The 15,259-nt window shown below is 40.8% G+C and overlaps 1 protein-coding gene across 3 annotated transcripts in view; it reads right to left on the bottom strand.

Annotated features, from left to right (window-relative positions):
* Positions 1-7,805, bottom strand: part of ptprz1b (protein tyrosine phosphatase receptor type Z1b) — a 50,230-nt gene extending 42,425 nt beyond the window's left edge. For 2 of the 3 annotated variants that reach the window (XM_034226033.1, XM_034226035.1), the window contains exon 1: positions 7,463-7,804. In XM_034226033.1, coding sequence (XP_034081924.1) covers positions 7,463-7,520 — 58 coding nt within the window. In that variant the 5' untranslated portion in view covers positions 7,521-7,804. Of the gene's footprint in view, positions 1-7,462 lie in introns of all 3 variants that reach the window. The other variant, XM_034226034.1, reaches the window with a different exon arrangement.
* Positions 7,806-15,259: the final 7,454 nt, after the last annotated feature.

The following is a 15,259-nucleotide window of genomic DNA, read 5'->3' as shown; positions in this document are numbered from 1 at the left end:
TGCTCTGGATGATACACTTTCATTGTCAACAGGTTTCCCATCAGCATTCAGCCTGAATCAGGGGAGTTTCCATAACAACAGTTCACAGCGTCATGACAACGAAAGAGCCCACCGATGGCGTGTGGAACACCCTGACTTCCTGTCGGCTTCCTGCTCCAACTCTCTCCATCACCATGGATACAAAACCATCACCTCTCCTCTCTATTTTTCAGGGGTCGCGCCCCAAATTATTTTAGTGTGCGCACACACACGGATAACGACACAAATAATTTAATTCAGATGCAAGAACCCATTGACTTGACGAATAATGGCATGGAGCGCTGTGAGTCTGTGAGAGTATATATATATTTATAAAAATGTGTGTATGCATCCGGAAGGATTGAATGTGTGTGTGACGGAGGGGGGTCGGCTGGTGGGGATAATCAACTTAACGCACCAATTGGTCACAGTGGCAGCCCCCTGATGAACTTTCTCACTGGGAGAAGAAAGTTGTTTCTGTGCTGGGATCCCGTTTACTTCCACTCCACTTGTCTGAATTCCACGCTTCACAGAGTAATAGACAGCCTCCAGTAACTTCCATCAAACCAATTGGTTATGGTCCCCACTTAACTTCATCTCGGCCTAAAATAACAAACCTTTCTGCATCTCAACAGATGAAAGCCCTGCGACAAAATCTCATCTTTCCTGCATCTCCCTCTCTGACTTTTATTCATTTGGTTTTTCTCACATTCATACAACTTGGCTACAAAGGAAAAAATACTTTGATTTGAGACTCTTTGTTAACTTCAGAGGATGCTCCTGTTTTCTGTCTGACTTGAAGTTATGAAACCCTGTTGATACTGATTTAGTCACAAGTTTGAGTTACAGAAAAATTAAATATTCCTTTAGTCTATGATGGCTTTTTTGGTCAAAAGGATTGTCAAGGAATCAAAGCTTTGGAATAAAATGTGTAAATATTGTACTTTTCTTAATCAAACTACTGATGATTAAGAATAGATGACAAATATTCCCTATTTTTCACAGATACATTTAGCCTCTCAATAGTTCCACCTATATGGATACAATCAGAACCTCTTGCATTAGCAAAACTTGAATACATGTGAGCCACAGTGCTGCCATGATCTCTCTGACCTCTTATGCTGGTCTGTAGCTGTTCAACAAAGGATTTCGACGTAGAGTATTTGCTAAATTAGCAAGACAACAGTCACACGGGTAAACCAGAGTAACACTATGACATCACTGTGTATAGCAACGAACAATGCTATACACAGAGAAACCCAGAAGTTGTAAAGCACTGTGGAAAGGACATCATCAGTCAAACGTCCCTCCATAGCAGGAAACAGGAATGTGAATGAAAAGGTTTTATAGGCACAGCATGTAACCAGGTTTAACTCTATAAGGGGCAAACGTCTGATTATTGCTTCTCCAACTTTAGACAAGTATCTGCTGATTTCACTAAAAGCTGTAGTAAGCTGTATCAATTGCATGCGGCCATCATCTAGTCAGCCGTGGACTAGCGAGGTTCTTTCCCTATCCGGTAGCCTCGGTCCTTGGTGCCAGCCTTTAAAAACAACAGTGTCTTTTGTATGTTGTTACCGACAGACAACGACGGCCATTGTCAGCGGCTGTAACTTCAGACAGACCTCTTCAAGTGGAGAGACCACAGAGACAGCGTTGGCATTTTGTGGTTTCAGTGACTTAGTTTCACTGTCATCCTCCTTTTCTACCTCATGCTGATGATCCCTCGCTACTTCTGCAAGTCTTAAACGTTGAATCAAATTCCATGACACTCATAATATATAACACAGCATTCTGACTCACTCCTTGGAGGGGAAGTACTTGAAGGTCAATATGACCATTACCAAGGTACTCACTATTTCAGGAGAAACTAAATACCTGGAGCCAGCTCACTCCTACCTATTTGCTTGAACAGCCTTTGGAGAGTACGGTTTCCAACACAAATGAGTCAGCTTCTGCAAAACACATCTGACATTCATGCCAGCATCCTGTCACCTTTTGTTTATACAAACAAGTGCATCACTATTAATGCCTTCCAGACAGAGACGTCTGAAAATGAGCTTGTGGTAGTGAATGTACCTGACGAAAACCAAAACAACTTGGTGGAGAACAAGTCACGGAATAGTTAAAAAGCTGACCTGACCAGTCCTCCTGTTTCATATTCATTCAACACAACTTTACTGAGACTCATTAGTTTACTGTCATTAGTGTTGAATACTAACTTCCTGTGAAGCCCTGAAAAGCTATAGAATCCACCTTCGTAGAGGACTGCTGCTGTTACAACTGATTCCGATAGACACACATAGCCAAATAAACTCTTCACTGTTGATCACTGTGGAGTGAGACTATGGAACAGTGTGAATGTGGAGCTAAAGCCATGTCCAGACATAAACCAGTTCAAGAGGGAATACAGAGAAATGATGTTCTCGAGGTACAGGGATGGGGAAGGTGTTTGACTATGTGTATATGTGTGAGTATGTAGGTGTGTATATGTATGTGTGCATATATGTAAATCAGTGTATGTATATGTGTATATGTATGTCAATCAACAGGTAAAGGCATGGTAATGGCATGGCCAACGGTGTGTGAATGTGTGTGAATGTTAGGTCCTAGAGCAAGTGGTACCGCTCTGTATGAATGGGTGTGAATGGGTGAATGACATGTAGTATGTAAAGCGCTTTGAGGGGTCGTAAAGACTGGATAAAGCGCTATATAAGTACAGTCCATTTACCATTTACCATTTAAAGCAGATTAATAATAATAATGAATAATAATGATAATTGTTGCAGATTATAGATTATAAATAAATCATTTAGGGACAAGGGGGTGAAATTAAATAAATTACACTTCTTCTCACTCCTTTTCGAACACTAGATGTGGCACTGTTTATGTTACTAATGCTGTTGTTGTTGTTGTTGTTGTAAATGTAATTTTTTTGTTTTGATTTCTCTTACATGACTATGCACTGCAACATTTGTTTTGTTTTGTAATTATTTATTTTACATGTTCGAAATAAATGTATCAATCAATCAATCAATCCCCATATTTGGTGTGTCACAAATATTCCTATCCCACATCAATGTGCCCATAGGGGCCGGCCAACATCGTGGAGAGGATCCTCCTACATCTGTTCCACTGAAGTGAATCCCCCAGGTTGACCCCATCCATTGAGAACTGTAAAATATTCAGGTCATTGTGAACTATTTACACTGTAGGTAATTAATGGGAAACTCCCAATTAATTACATTGTTTGAGAATGTGCACATCAATCGTGCAGCCCTGGCTAAGGTGAAGTAAGTATTTCATATTGAAAAGCTAGATATGCAGTCAAGTATTCCTTTAAATTCAAAATCAGGATAAAGTGATGAGGTGATATATGACAGAAGGGAAAGGGACGTTTTTCTGGGTCCAACTGAAACTGCCAAATTATTAAGTACAATTCAACAGCTGACTCCCCATGCCGTTTGAAAAAGTGATGACCGTCCAGTGAAGGTGATAAATTACCTAATTTAATATTGGACCAACATTTGTGTCTGCTCCGTTGAGTCTTGGCTTCTTTAAAACTATAGATATTTCCACCATATTCAACTTCCACCATTGAGAATGTGTACTTCTAACAATCACTGCCAATTACAGTAACTAGTAACAAAACTTTTGAGTGACTTCAGTGTTTCACTGAGCTCTCCAGCATCAAAGAGATTATGCTGTCCTCATGGCACAGGCAGGCCAGCTTTAAAATAACTGTGACTGCACGTTGCCACAGTAAGAGCAGACTGCAGCTAAGTGGATTAAAGAATAAGAGCAGAATAAAATGTTGCAGATGGGGAGGCTGAACAACCAGTAAAGAGAGGGCAGGATGACAAAATATCACAGAGAAAGCAGGGGATCAATTATTCAACGTAACAGCTGTGGTTTTTAGCATTGCCAACACTTTGGTGACTGAAAGTGCGACACACATCTACTGTAGCAGTACACTCAAAATACACTCATGCTTCCCTAATCTCCCAAAATTAGATTTGTGATGGTACTCAAAGGGGTACATATAGAACATTTTTGCTCCATTCTAAGGATTTAAACCATCTGTTTTAGGAAAGTAAATGCGTATAATATTTAACAATAAAACTTTTCTCTACAACATCATTATCTCTAAAAATATCTTCCAATAAAAGAACACAAAATCTGATTATATGTTTTTCCACTACAAACCAGACAGTTAAGAAGGCTTTGGAAAATCTTTCTAACGAGATTTATTTCCCTAAGAGGAGATTTTTATTTGGCTGGTTTACAGAGCCAGACTCAGGCTGTGTGTTTTGCGTGTGTGTGCATTTTTGTAAGTTAACAGACACATAATCTCATTTAAAGCATGGAGCCAAGGCTAGAAGGGGTCAGACACACTACTCTAACTCACATGCTATACACAGTTAGAGAAAGAGGAGTTGATAATACATATAATAAATATAATAATACAATACATTTCAGGATGAAGATGTGGTGATGGAACCAATGTATTAATTTAAGGAAACATAAGGGTCATACTTAGGGATTTTAGGATATTTTGTCATTTGTCATTTTGCAAAAATAGTCTACTATACCCAAATTAATTTAAACAGTAACGTTTCAGGGTCAGCACTGGTTTGCCTCGTCCTTACAAACACTGTTGTATGTTTAGCAGTAAGTAAGTAAGTCAGTTAGCTTATTAGTTTAAAAGGTCACATTGTTTACTGTAACTCTTCTGAAACAAGCGATATCATACTTGAATTGACTGTTTCTCACTCTTCATCATCACTGCGCTCTACATATTATTTATGGATTTACACATTCAGTGTGCTGTGTGTGCCAGTATGCTGTATGAAATTGCTGTCAGGCATCCTATTATGCCACCGGATGCAACCCCTCTGGTTGAAATGCTCCGAGTGCACTGGGTTGCCAGATGGTATCTCACAAGGAGAACATATGATCACTGCACTCACATTAACATCACACTATAATCAAGAGGCATGGTGCTATGTTGTCTAAATACATGGCGTTATTTATTACACTATTTGATGGTGGGATCTTTATCACTGGATAACTTCTAGGTGCCATGTCTGTTCCAATATGGCATATGCCCGAATTGAGTCAAGGCTATACAAATGATGAAATCTTTCTTCTCTTTTTGTTAAGTGAAGTACACATACCAAATTGTTGTGCCAAAGTCCAGTATAGATCATGTTGAGCTGTTGAATGATCAATAGCTTACAGGCTGCTGCTATGCTCATTGAACCAATTACCATCCACCAACAATCAATGTGCATCTGCAAACACTTCCAATATATAAATACAAAATACAAGTGGTTATGGGTAAAAGGGGTCAGATGCTGAATAAGACAAGCACAGCCATCACGCTGAGCTCAATTAGATTAGTTTGAAATCTCTAATGAAAGGATCACAGAATACAAAGAGCTTAAAGATATTGGTGGTTCCAACACTTATACCTATATATATTCAATGTCAAAATAGTGGATCAAAACAGGACTAATTCTAGGATCCCTCTCCTGCTGACCAGCACATATGGATACCCCATGCCGAAGGTGTGTGACCACTGAGAAGTCAGATGGATGATACTATGTAGTGGCAGCCGTGCTGTTGAAAAGCATATGGCACAGTGAAGGACTCAAGGACAAGAGTGTTGTCACTGGCAGAACTGCTTGGACAAACAGGGCTAAACCGAGAGCACCCACAACATCCATTGAGCAAAAGGCTGAGCAAGAGAACATGTTGTGTGATTTTGAATGGTGTCCAGACATATTGTAGGACAGATGGCTGGAGGATGCTCCATTTTTTGTTCTCCGAAAGGAAAAGATGTTTCTATCTAAACAGCATGTTTCACATAAAATATTTAAACGGAAGGGACATGTCTAAACTTGTAGTCACAGAAAATGGAATCAACAAGCTTCACTGCTGCAACTTCAGAGTATAGTCAACTTTGACTGAGAGCAAAGGCATTTCTCAGAAGAGCATTAAGATGTCTGGAAAGAAGAAGCCTTTTAAAAACCTAGCAGAAAATGAACCCAGCCAGTTGTACCGTCGGTCTATTTCTGCACCAAGTTATATAAAATAAAGAACTTCTTATGGGCTCATCTGAGATAATCTGATCACACGCAATCTCATCAAACGGGAACACGCAGTTTGGAGTTTGGAACAGGAAAACATTTGGAAAATGATGCTATGAAAACCTTGTAAGAATAATTTAAAAAAAAGAGTAATGGATATTTTTGGATATCTCTAAGGTCAACCAAAACATTATTTTAAGTAAAAATAGGCTTTGTCCTTGAGCTTCAATAAACTCTGCGTAGAACAGCAGATGGCACTACTACTTGTCATTTTTCAGTATCAATATAAATATTAAAGAGTTTATAAAATCCAATAACAATACGTCAGCTGATATTCTTAATAAAATAAACACAAATTAGGGATGAACATAACTCTTTTGTTGCTTAAAGAATTATGACCAAGATACAATACTGAGTGGGACATTTTAAAGTCTACTTCAGGGTGTAACCAACTATAACATAACTTGTGTCACGGCTGCAATTTATTGATGGAGGTGCAAAAAGTCAAACAATCATCTCTGCAGATCTATTAAGTAAGCTTTGACAGTAGGTCCCACTTTCAATGTTTTTGACATTTGCAAAAATGAATGTGTCCATCGCTTTATCCAAAACTGTCTCACTCTTGTGTTTCTCACATCTGCACCTGTTACTGAAATCAGCACCAAGTCTACTCTCAGATTCCTTTTACAAAGAGGATCTGTTCTTAGACAGCTGCTCTAAATCATTTCTGTGATCTGGTTTTAACAGACCATTGTTAGCTTTCTCAATGTAAAAAAAAGTGGTAAAATGTAAATAGATGATTGCTGAAAAGTTTGCATTAGGCTGTCCTGAGGCTACAGTGGACTTCCCAGCATCCAAAAGCTAAGCATCCAAATGTGAAGAATACTCACTTTGATTAATAAATATGGTCTCATAAATCAGGCTGACACAGTTACATTGTGAATGTGCAAAAAACATATGGATTGTTTAATTCCAGGTCAGGTTGCTGAATGAAACGTGCATCTGTCCCTGAATGCAACATTTGGACTGAACATTAATAAGTTCATCAGAGGCTGTGGGAGCAGAACACTGCACAACATTTCATACTTAAAAATGGCTCAACATGTTTAAAGCATGACAAGACAAATCTCTGCCTGTATTGCAGATGATTCACTGACACCGAATCTGAGAAAGGAATACTGAGCGAAAGGAAGAATACTGAAGGAACGGGTACGCATGTTCTTAAAAGATGCCATCCATATAAAATGTATCCTTGGCGCTGATTGTGAAACAGGAATAAAACAGACTGAATCAATGACAGCTTCCAAAATGTCATCACATGTCAGTCTTAAATTCAATAATGTCTCTCTTACCTATAATGCTGAGAAGGATCAGCTGGAAGGAGAAATCCTCGGTCCTGATGGAGACCATCGTGTCTGCGGGAGATTTTAGCGCGAATGTGGCTCAGTAAGGGACGGAGGACGGCGGCTCTACCCGCTCATCTTCCCCTCCGTTGCCTCTGTCTGTGCGGGGCGACGCGGCCAAATGCTCCGCTCGGATCAGCTCGGCTCGGCAGGATATGGTTGGAGGAGTGCTGGCTCGTTGGCTGGTTTGGATGATAACGGACGCGCACTCACGTTTATCGCAAAGAGACGGGCTGTGCGCGCACCGCCCCCCAAGTCACTCCACTAATATTCTTATGGTTTGACTACAGAGGCATGGTGTGTGTGTATGTGTATGTGTATGTGTATGTGTATGTGTATGTGTATGTGTATGTGTATGTGTGTGTGTGTGTGTGTGTGTGTGTGGTGTGTGTGTGTGTGTGTGTGTGTGTGTGTGTGTGTGTGTGTGTGTGTGTGTGTGTGTGTGCAGCAAGCAGCTGAGGTTTAAAGGCTGTAGGGGGATACATGCTTTTCTATTTCTATAGTAATACATGAACGTGTCATCATACTTCACCACAATGTAAGCAATTGAAAAAAAAACGCATGATGTGCAGTGCATCCATGCTTGGTAATTGCATGGCCTTATTATGTCCTGTTTCACTGTTATGGGTATATCATGTCTCTATTAATAAGGGTATTTGTATTCAATATATCTGTGTCAGTACGTGCTCCTTGAGTGAGTTGCAGTATCTTCATGACACAGCATACAGGGAGGGATTGGCCAGTTTTGTTGGGATTTTTTGCACATTATATCTGAGTTGATTATAGAAACAAGACAGAGTGGACAATAAGGAATAGAGGACACATCATACAGATCATACATCATATTATACAGACAGACACCAAGTCTATCTTTCGGAACATCATGGTGGCCCCGAAGGTTTTACTCGACTGCCTCACAATGCTTTAAGTTTTTTAAGATTTTGTGTAAAGCCGTGAAGCGAAACAAGAATGTGGATCCAACCAGGACGAGGCTGCCCCAAAGTGAAATCAGTGTGTGTGTGTGTGTAAAACGCATTGGTGCAGAGATTTGGCAGTGGTTGGACTTCAAGATTCCCATGAGATACACAATGGCGTGGTACTGAGTGTGTGTGAAGCAACAGGCTTCAATAACACACAGTTTGAGAGAGTGACACAGGCTTCAGTCACACAATAACATGCTGCTCTCATTACTCTGTGTGCATTAATTATCATAAATTAAGAGAGATAATCCTCTTTTATTCAGACGGGGTGCCTTGTCTCACTTGTTGGACCAACATTTTTTCGGATACTTGTTACAATATCCCCCCTGCCACCATGCTTCCGGGATATAAGCCTTTGTGTGTGTGGTGGGGGGGGGGGGTGGGGTTGGGTGGGGTGGGGGTTATGGGGTTAGTAACAACATGTTGATTGTAACTTCAGCGTGCAGTTACGTCCAAAATACTAGATGGAAATAAAAATCATCTTTGAATCAGCCTTATAAATACACACACAGTCGATTTTATACATGACAGAAAAAAGAAGACAAACTAAAGTAACATCATCTCAACAAAACACACACGTGGAAACTGTGCGGTGAATGATCACAGCATGCTGTCGCCTCCTGTTAAATATCCTGAGCTTTTCCCATCCTGCTGCTGCGGAAAGATGATTGGGTTTACACAGCACACAAGCAGCTATGGATTATGTGTTTGCGCTCTCTTGCTGTGCTTATACACATTATAGCGAGGTCAACCCCTCATCTGGAGTTCATAGGTCATCCACCATTAAGTATTTTGACCCTACATCCTAGCTTTAAGTCCATCAGATTTCACGTGATACGGGTTGCTCTAAAGGTGGCATGGCAACTATAGGCACTGTTTACTAGACGTGTTTCTGATTTGAGTTGGACAAAGCAAGTGTCACGCTGAGTACAAAATTACGGTTGTTTGCTTGAAGCTGGTGCTCGAGTAGTAATAGTACCAGTCCTGCTGTATGTCAGGTCTCCTTGAACTGTGTATTCCCCGGGCATGCCTTATGCCCTGCATCACACAATGTTGTCAGCCGGATTGTATTGAGTTGTCTCATCGCTTTTTGGACAAGCTGGCGACCTAAAACGTGTTTTTTTATGATCCTTTTCTTTGCCTTATCCCCAAGATTACATTTACAGGCTAGTCTAACTTTTAACAGACAACGTTTTTTCATTTTTCAAGACTTTGACCTGACTGTTGATAAAAAATGTAAGTTCACTGTTATGACAACATCATGGAACATATGTACAACTAAATAGTGCTAAAATATAAAACGTCAAGATAAATCTAATGATGTCCAACAAAAGAAGAACCAGATAAGGTAGTCTGAATTCAGTGTAGTGTCTGTATTGTTTTATATTCTTTCTGCTTTTATACTTGACACTGGCCAAATACATTTATCTTATATTGCGTATATACTCACTCCAACTCCAAGGTAATTCAGCTCATACGGGTGAAATAGCAAGTTTTCATGTAGTCTGGATGTAGGTCAGGTTAATCCTCTGGGGACCATGAACAATTACCTGTTTTAAGTATGTAGATGAGGTTTGTTGGATCCTCCCGTATATTTAACGTCACGTTCCAACGCGTGGTTTGTTTGTCTGCACGTGTGGCGAGGGTGTGCCTTGCCCCTTGTTGCCATGACAGTGGATACCGTTTCCAAGTTGACAGTGATATTGACTTCCATCGGAGGCAACTGGACGTCAGTATTGTGTGTGTGTGTGTGGGTGTGTGTGTGTGAGAGAAAGAGATGCCAACGCAGGCATCGACCCGCGTTGGCAACTCTTTCTCACACACACGCCTCCTATGAGAGTAACATAGGCAAGGCAAGGCAAGTTTATTTATATAGCACTTTTCAACACAAGGCAATTCAAAGTGCTTTACAAAAAATGAAAGACATTAAGAAAATGGCATTTAAAATCAGTCATTAAAAAGAAAAGCTAATAAATTAAACATTAAAAGAAAAAGTACATGGATAAAAGTTACAGTGCAGTCTAAGATATGAATAGTTCAATTAAAAGCAGCGACAAAAAGAAAAGTCTTCAGCCTGGATTTAAAAGTAGTAAGAGTTGCAGCGGACCTGCAGGTTTCTGGGAGTTTGTTCCAGATATTTGGAGCATAATAACTGAACGCTGCTTCTCCATGTTTAGTTCTGACTCTGGGGACAGAAAGCTGACCAGTCCCTGAAGACCTGAGAGATCTGGATGGTTCATAATTTAGCAGGAGGTCAGAAATGTATTTTGGGCCTAAACCATTCAGTGCTTTATAAACCAGCAGCAGTATTTTGAAATCTATTCTTTGACACACAGGAAGCCAGTGTAAAGACTTCAGAACAGGAGTGATGTGATCCACTTTCTTAGTGTTAGTGAGGACTCGAGCAGCGGCGTTCTGAATCAGCTGCAGCTTCCTAATAGATGTTTTAGTGAGACCTGTAAAGACACCATTGCAGTAGTCAAGTCTACTGAAGATAAAAGCATGGACAAGTTTTTCCAAATCCTGCTGTGACATTAGTCTTTTAATCCTCGATATATTCTTTAGGTGATAGTAGGCTGATTTAGTAACTGTTTTAATGTAGCTAATTATAATTTTGTATCATTGTAATCATACTGGTTTTGGCCTTTTTTTGTATTTTTGTATTCATTTTGTTATTCCTACATTGTGTCCCTCTACTGCTTTACATACCTCTGGAAATTGCCCCCCGGGGACAAATATGTAAGGGGTAATATGATCAGCTCGCTGCACATTATCCTGCTAATTACACGGCTACTTACTAACAAATAAGTCAATAATTTAACACAACAAATTGATTTAAACATAGTTTTATTGATTTAAATATGACTGTATTGTTCTACTGCATGGAAACAGCTGAATTGCAGCGTGCATGTGATTGTGAGTGTGGAACTGAAAGAGAGCAGGAGTGTTGGTCTCTGTGTGTGTTAAAGATGTATGTGTGTGTGCATTTAGATGTATATATTGTACATATCTATTAACATTATCGTCTCATTAATCTTATACCGATGAATCTGGAGAAAGGGTTTACATCGAAGTTTTATGAGTCATTGGAAAAAAAGGTTAGGCATATAAGTTGATCAAAAGTTGTATTATTATAACCAGTTATGATGGTGTACTGCAGTTTATCCAAATGGTGTTTCCATACTGCAGCAGTAGCTGTTGCTCTGTTGCTGTGAGCAGGATATCAATGTCAAACAATGTACTGCCTGTCTATTTAATTACTTATTAACTAATAAAGGAAAACTACTTTACTGTAATAGTGTAAAACTATGCATTATATGTTTAACCTCCCACACTAATACCTCTAAAGACCATGCACCTCAGCCAAAGAACTGCCATTTCAGGCTCAAAGGTCACTGTGAATTATTTATTCAATTATTAACATGACATATTGAGCATGATATCCTGACTCAGGAGAACTTTAGTGTGCACTGCACCCATCCATTCACAAGTGGAGAGAAGTGCCTTTAAATGTAAGATTTAAAATGCGCAAATCAAGATTGTCGGTGTGTTAAATTGGCGTGTGTATTTACAATAACAGTTCTATTAGGATGAATGTGTTCATTTAAACTAGAATATTGCAGACTTGGTGTACAAACAATGGTTGCAATTCATGTTTCAAGATAAGATCCAATCTTCCTATTCCAATCCTAAAAAACTATTTTCCATCTTCTCCACCCTCTTGGACCCTCCAAAAGCCCCTCCCCCCTCCTCACTTCTGTCAAGCGACTTTGTTACCCACTTTGAAAAAAAGGTTAATGATATTCGCTCTTCTTTTTCTGACTCACCTTTACTCACCGCTGGGTCACCAGACCTTCCTTCCACCAACACACTAACCTCCTTTTCCCCTCTCTCTCCAAGTGAGGTTCTTACCCTCATTACCTCTGCCCGCCCTACCACCTGTCCTCTGGACCCTATCCCTTCAAACCTCCTTCAGACTATCGCTCCTGATATTCTACCGTTTCTCACCCATTTCATCAACACTTCTCTAACTTCTGGTCACTTTCCAAACAGTCTCAAGGAGGCAAGAGTAAACCCTCTCCTAAAGAAACCCACTCTCAACCCGTCTGATGTTATAAACTACAGGCCTGTCTCTCTCCTCCCGTTCCTGTCTAAATCACTTGAACGCGCTGTCTTTAAACAACTCTCCTGTTATCTCAATCAGAACAACCTTCTGGATCCGCACCAGTCTGGTTTCAAGGCAGGTCACTCCACAGAAACTGCTCTCCTTGCTGTCACGGAGGAACTGCACACTGCCAAAACTGCATCCCTCTCCTCTGTCATCATCCTGTTGGACCTGTCTGCTGCATTCGACACGGTGAATCATCAGATCCTCCTTCGCACTCTCCAAAAACTTGGAGTTTCTGGCTCTGCACTTTCCCTCCTCACCTCATACCTGAAAGACCGTACCTACAGGGTGACTTGGAGAGGGTCTGAGTCCGACCCTTGTCAATTAACTACGGGGGTCCCTCAGGGCTCTGTTCTTGGTCCCCTCCTCTTCTCCTTGTACACAAACTCGCTCGGATCAGTCATTAGCCCGCATGGTTTTTCTTACCACTGCTACGCTGACGACACCCAATTAATTCTGTCCTTTCCCCGCTCAGAGACCCAGGTCGTCGCACGCATCTCTGCTTGTCTAGCTGACATCTCTCAGTGGATGTCTGCTCACCACCTCAAGCTCAACCTTGACAAGACTGAGCTGCTCTTCCTCCCGGGAAAAGATTGTCCAACTCTTGACCTGACAATCAACATCGGCACCTCAGTTGTTTTCCCCGACTCAGACTGCAAGGAATCTGGGTGTGACCCTAGATAACAACCTGTCCTTCACTGCAAACATCGCTGCTACAACCCGCTGCTGCAGATACACGCTTTACAACATCAGGAAGATACGTCCCCAGCTGACTCAGAAAGCGACTCAGGTTCTGGTCCAGGCTCTCGTCATCTCACGCCTAGACTACTGCAACTCCCTCCTGGCTGGTCTACCTGCATGTGCCATCCGACCTCTGCAGCTCATCCAGAATGCAGCGGCTCGTCTGGTTTTCAACCTTCCTAAATTCTCCCACACCACTCCGCTCCTCCGCTCCCTTCACTGGCTTCCGGTAACTGCTAGAATCCACTTCAAGACACTGGTACTTGCTTACCGTGCTGCGAATGGATCTGGCCCTTCCTACATCCAGGACATGGTTAAACCGTACACCCCAGCGCGTGCACTACGCTCTGCATCAGCCAAACGACTCGTTGCGCCCTCGCTGCGAGGGGGACCCAAGTTCCCATCGGCGAAAACACGTGGGTTTGCTATCCTGGCTCCAAGATGGTGGAATGAGCTCCCCATTGACATCAGGACGGCAGATAGCTTGCACATCTTCCGGCGCAAACTGAAAACTCATCTCTTTCGACTCCACTTCGAGCGTTAGAACTATTAACAAAGCACTTATATACTAATAAAGGACTGGATTACCTAAAGCCAGTTGAGTAGCACTTGAAATGTTTGGCTCTATGAAACCTGATATACTTATATGATTCTGTTTTCTTCAAGGTTGTGTCTTCCTGGTCGAATGTACTTATTGTAAGTCGCTTTGGACAAAAGCGTCAGCTAAATGCAATGTAATGTAATGTAATGTAATGAAGCTACAGTGGGTTACGCATTATTTACATTTTTCTCTACCTATTTTTATACAGTGAAGATTTGTTTACGTACTTTTGATACATGCTCTGATAGAATAACTGTATGCTGTTGAAAAAACCCAATAAACAAAGGAAAAAAAAAAAAAAAGATCTACAGTGGGTAATTAAAGAAATGTACTGTACCAGAAGGTGTTTCATCCACTAACTAACAACTAGGCTTATATTTTTGGATAGTCTAAAACTGGTATAATGTGCATTATGGTAGATAAAAGTACAACATCATCTGGCCTTGGGTGTTCCTTTGGGGACTATTTTCCATCTTAAAACATCTGCCTTATATGCCTATCAACAGAAAAGATGGTGCACTTGCTCTTGCAATCCAACCAATTACTGTCACTTCAAAACCCCTTTATAGAAAATAATTTGTTTCATTCCCAAGAGCAGTTACAGAACATTTCATGACATATTATTAGAAAGAGCTGTTGTGCTTTTGCTGCTTAACATCTCATGTCTACTGTTCGCGCATGTATTGTTTTTGTTTATACTCTTTGGCATACGGATACATTTTTAAAACTTGTTCTTGAACATGAACTTTGGACTCAAATCTCCCTACTGAAGCAGATGAAAACCAAAGCACTCATTAACAGTGGAGGACACAAACTTCAGGTCAGTCAATGGTGTGTGTGATATGAATAGTGAATGAAGTTCTGTCTCTGAAGCAGCGAAAGGGAGACACACACACACACAAACACACACACACACACACACACACAGGCTGAAAAACACTTACTTTCCCAAGAAGAGGGCGAGCTCCTCACCCTACTTGTTTCTTTATTCCTCTCAGTCTGCACAAGCACAGAGACTGAGATGGATTGCTGCTGGGAGCCATGGCAACCAGTGGGGCTATTCACCGTCACTGTGGCTGAGGGACGGAGAAGAAGAGAGAGGGAGTTAATCAACAACACACACTTTCATTACTTATACACATACATACACATACACACAAAAATTACACACACACACAAACGTTATCGTACGTCCTTGAATCTCAGTGCCAAACTCATAAAATGAGGTTATATTATATCCTTACTTTCTTTAGAGG

This window comes from Gymnodraco acuticeps, unplaced genomic scaffold (genome assembly GCF_902827175.1).
Source record: "Gymnodraco acuticeps unplaced genomic scaffold, fGymAcu1.1, whole genome shotgun sequence".
Taxonomy (NCBI): domain Eukaryota; kingdom Metazoa; phylum Chordata; class Actinopteri; order Perciformes; family Bathydraconidae; genus Gymnodraco; species Gymnodraco acuticeps.
The sequence above is the reverse complement of the archived record's forward strand: the minus strand, read 5'-3'. Positions and strand labels throughout refer to the sequence as shown.